This window comes from Echinops telfairi, unplaced genomic scaffold (genome assembly GCF_000313985.2).
Source record: "Echinops telfairi isolate 266 unplaced genomic scaffold, ASM31398v2 ScPeMD7_7469;HRSCAF=8507_0, whole genome shotgun sequence".
NCBI lineage: Eukaryota > Metazoa > Chordata > Mammalia > Afrosoricida > Tenrecidae > Echinops > Echinops telfairi.
In genome coordinates, this window is record NW_022111372.1 from 37,281,790 (window position 1) to 37,285,254 (window position 3,465).

A 3,465-nucleotide genomic window follows, 5' to 3' on the forward strand; every position below is an offset into this window, starting at 1 on the left:
GTCAAATAGTGTTGGAGGGTCCTGGGGCTGTCACCAGACACCACAGCTGGGTGACTTATAAGATTAGAACTGATCTCTCACAGTCCTGGAGGGCAGGAATTTGAATCCAGGGTGTGTCCTCCCTGAAAGCCCTGGGAAAGCTTTTCTGGGCAGTCACTCCTTGGTTCCTGGGGCCCCGAGCATTCTTTGACCTATAGATGAATCCTCTGCTCTTTGGCCGCAGACGGCCTGGCGTCTCTGCGGCTGCCCAGCAGCACCGAGCCGAGCCGAGCGGAGCCGACCGCGGCGGCGCTGAGCCCGTTCTCCCGCCCGCCAGCCCCGCCGTCCGTCGGCGCCGCGCGCCCAGCCCGGCATGGAGCCGGAGTGTCGAGTACTTTCCATCCAGAGCCACGTCGTCCGCGGCTACGTGGGCAACCGTGCCGCCACCTTCCCGTTGCAGGTAAGAGCGGTTTATGTAATGCCCCCGGGCTCCTCGTGCGAGCCTCAGCCCTGGCCGCTGCGAGTGCATGACCTTGGCCGATCTACCGAGCGCCACTTCCCGTCTGGAGCGCGGGCTCCGGGGCCTCCAAGAGCTGGGCGCGGGGGTCGGCGCGCTGTCCCCGGAGCCCAGGCGGTCCCGGCTGCGCGTGACGCGACTCTGCGGAGAGGCACGGGCCCCCGGGAGCGGGGGAGGCCTCCCCGGTGGCCGGCCTTGTAGGGTGGAGTGGGGGCTGAGCGCTCATGGGTGGGAGGCGGCGAGGGCAGGGGTGCGAGGAAGCGAGACTTCACGGACTCGGGCACCTGGTCCCCGCGTCGGGATGGGAAGGAGAGTACGTGGGGGAGATCGGAGCTCTTGTGGTGCACTCCAGCCCCTAAAGCTGAGAAAATTCTGCACAGCTTAGCTCACCAGAGCGGGGCCCCTGCCCGGGTCGGAGGGCAGAGGACACTTTTAGGGGAGGAGCCTGGCGACTTAAAGGAGGAGGCCAATCTAGCTTAGGGGTTTGTAGAGTGATGGCACTCCCAAAACCCGGTCCCAGGATTCTGTCTCCTCCAGACCCTTCTGGGAGGAGCATGCCGGGAGGGGCAGAGGGCTGAGTATGGTCAAGGGCACATGTAGGTAGGGGGGGACTCCCCTCCTCATGCTAGGACTCATGGCCCAGCCCATCAGTCAAGAAGGGGTCAAAGGGAAAGAGGTGGCATGGGATAGGGACCAGAGAAGAGGGGTTTCCTACCACAGCCCTGCCAAACCATGTCCTGAGACTGAGCTTAGGGATTTGGGATTTGGGATTTGTGAACCCTTTTTTATTGCCCATCCCCCACCCCCTGGGGAGGGGGGTGCTTCTACCTTCCAGTTGGATCCAATGGCTATCCCCCAAATGCTTCCTTATTGCAGCAGGAGGTTCTGCCTTGGTGGGCTTTGGCAGGGGCTGGGTGTATTGGGTTTCCTGCTGGGAAGGGCTGACTGGCTTCCCATGAGAGGCACCTCGTTGCTGGGTGGAGGGCTGGGAAACTATCCTGGAAGGCCCATCATCCTTAGATGTCTTCAGAGCAAGGGTGGCAGGCCCTGGGCTTGTGCCCAGTGTGCTTGGCCTCTGTGTGCCCTGCAGGGCAGAGCAAAAACAGCCACCTCCAGGGTGGGTGGGAGGAGACCGGCCAGATCCAGGCTATGAGAAAATCTGAGGACTGTAAGGAGAAGGGCATTCGTGTGGAGAGAGTGGTGGGAGCATGGTGCTGGCATGGAAAAGTAAAAGGCCCAAGGCCCAAAGTGGTGCCACCGAGGCCAATGGCGGAGCTGTGCTTAAGGCCGGTGCAGGGCTCTGCCCATGCTGTCTCTCATCCTGGAGTGCTGCCTCCAGCCCAGTGCCGAGGGTGCCCCATTGCCCGAGCGTTCAACTCCTGCCCCAGCTGGCCTGCTCCAAGCCTTGGGGCAGGCACAGCAGGTAGAGTCGATGGATCCCATGTACAGAAATGCGATTGTGCTTGGAGAGCAAGAAACAGAGTCCTGAGACCTGGGAAACCAGAGGGTGTAGAGTCAGGTGGGACTTTTTGCTCCCAGGGAAGGCAGCACCTTTCTTTATCCAGGCTCTCTTCTCTATGCATTTGCCCCACTCCACCTCCTGGGGTAGGCAGCTCAACTTGGGGCCTGTGGTGGAGCCAGTGTCTTGGAGCTCCAGGCACATGCACTCAAGGTGCACTTGGAGGACCAGCGTGCTCTGATGAGTCTGGGCAGCCCACCTGGGAACGTACTTAAGGACAGCTGTGGCTGGTTCCTCCCTGGGTGCTCTAGCTCCGTATTCATATGGGGGCAGGTGCTCTCAGTAGATGGAGCGTGACCGTGGAGTGTCATGAGGTCATGCTGGTGGGAGCAGAGCGGCAATGTAGGTGGGAGGGGATTCGTGCAGTCACCTCCTGACTTCCATGTGCCTTTGTAAGCGCAGACCTGGGGTTGAAGGGGATACCTCTGTGCTCCCTGTCTGATTGAACTCATTGCTGCCTTCCCATGGCTGGACAGGTGTTAGCAGAAGGAAGGGTCCCAACCTGTTTACATTTAGATGCTTAGCGGCTTCATCTGTAAAATGGGGTGATGCCTGCCATTTCAGGACCAAGGGAGATGAGGACTGCAGATTTCCTCCGGTGCCTGGTGGTGTGGAAAGGAGGGGTACCTAGCCTGCTCACACGCAGGAAGATCAGATCTGAAGACAGGGGCGGCCATGTGTGACTGGGCGCATCTGTTGGTTTTGGCTGGCATGGGGGTGAGTTGAGCCGCCACTTCCATATAGCCTAGTGGTGGGCCTTAAAAGCATGCCCCCTCCAAATCCGGGCCTCAGCACAAACCAGAAATATCCCCGTTCCCTTGGTGCTGCCTGGATCTTGCCCTTGGCTTCACAATCCCTGAGGAGTGCCTGCTGAGTTCCTATGTCAAATAGTGTTGGAGGGTCCTGGGGCTGTCACCAGACACCACAGCTGGGTGACTTATAAGATTAGAACTGATCTCTCACACGATGACAGTGGATTTGGTTTTTGTAGAAGGTGGACACCCGGAATTGCGGCCTGAACAGGGAAGGCGGGTCCCGGTCCCCTCTGGCTCCATCCCTACCAGGTCACTCCAGGGGGCCTGGTTCCGTGGACCTCGTTCTTGTTTTTTGTGCTGGTCCATCCGGAGGATGCGGAGGGACCCGAGGTCCGGGAGTGGCGCCGCCCATGTTGTGTCCTGGTGTACCAGCCCGGCGGGTGTCTGCGGCATGAATGGACAAATGAATGAATGAATCTACGAGTGACGTTGCAGTGGCGCACTGCCTGCCACGTGCCCCGGAGTGCAGGCAGAGGGCGGTCACGACCGCCTGGGACGGCGAGTGTGATTGGGGGACGGTGCTGCGCCCGGGGTTTCACGCTACCCCGGGAAGGGCGGGGCCTGCGGTGGGCGGGCCCTCCAGACTCCGCCCCGAATGAGCTCTCGGCTCGCAGCGGTGCTGATGTCAGAGGCAG

The 3,465-nt window shown here is 60.7% G+C and overlaps 1 protein-coding gene across 1 annotated transcript in view; it reads left to right on the plus strand.

Moving 5' to 3' along the window:
• The first annotated feature begins 303 nt into the window (after window positions 1-303).
• The window catches only part of PDXK (pyridoxal kinase), a 25,956-nt gene continuing 22,794 nt past the window's right edge, over window positions 304-3,465 (plus strand). Inside the window, exon 1 of the mRNA XM_004696902.2 lies at window positions 304-439. Within this exon, the coding sequence (XP_004696959.1) occupies window positions 353-439 (87 nt within the window). The 5' untranslated portion in view covers window positions 304-352. The remainder of the gene's footprint in view (window positions 440-3,465) is intronic.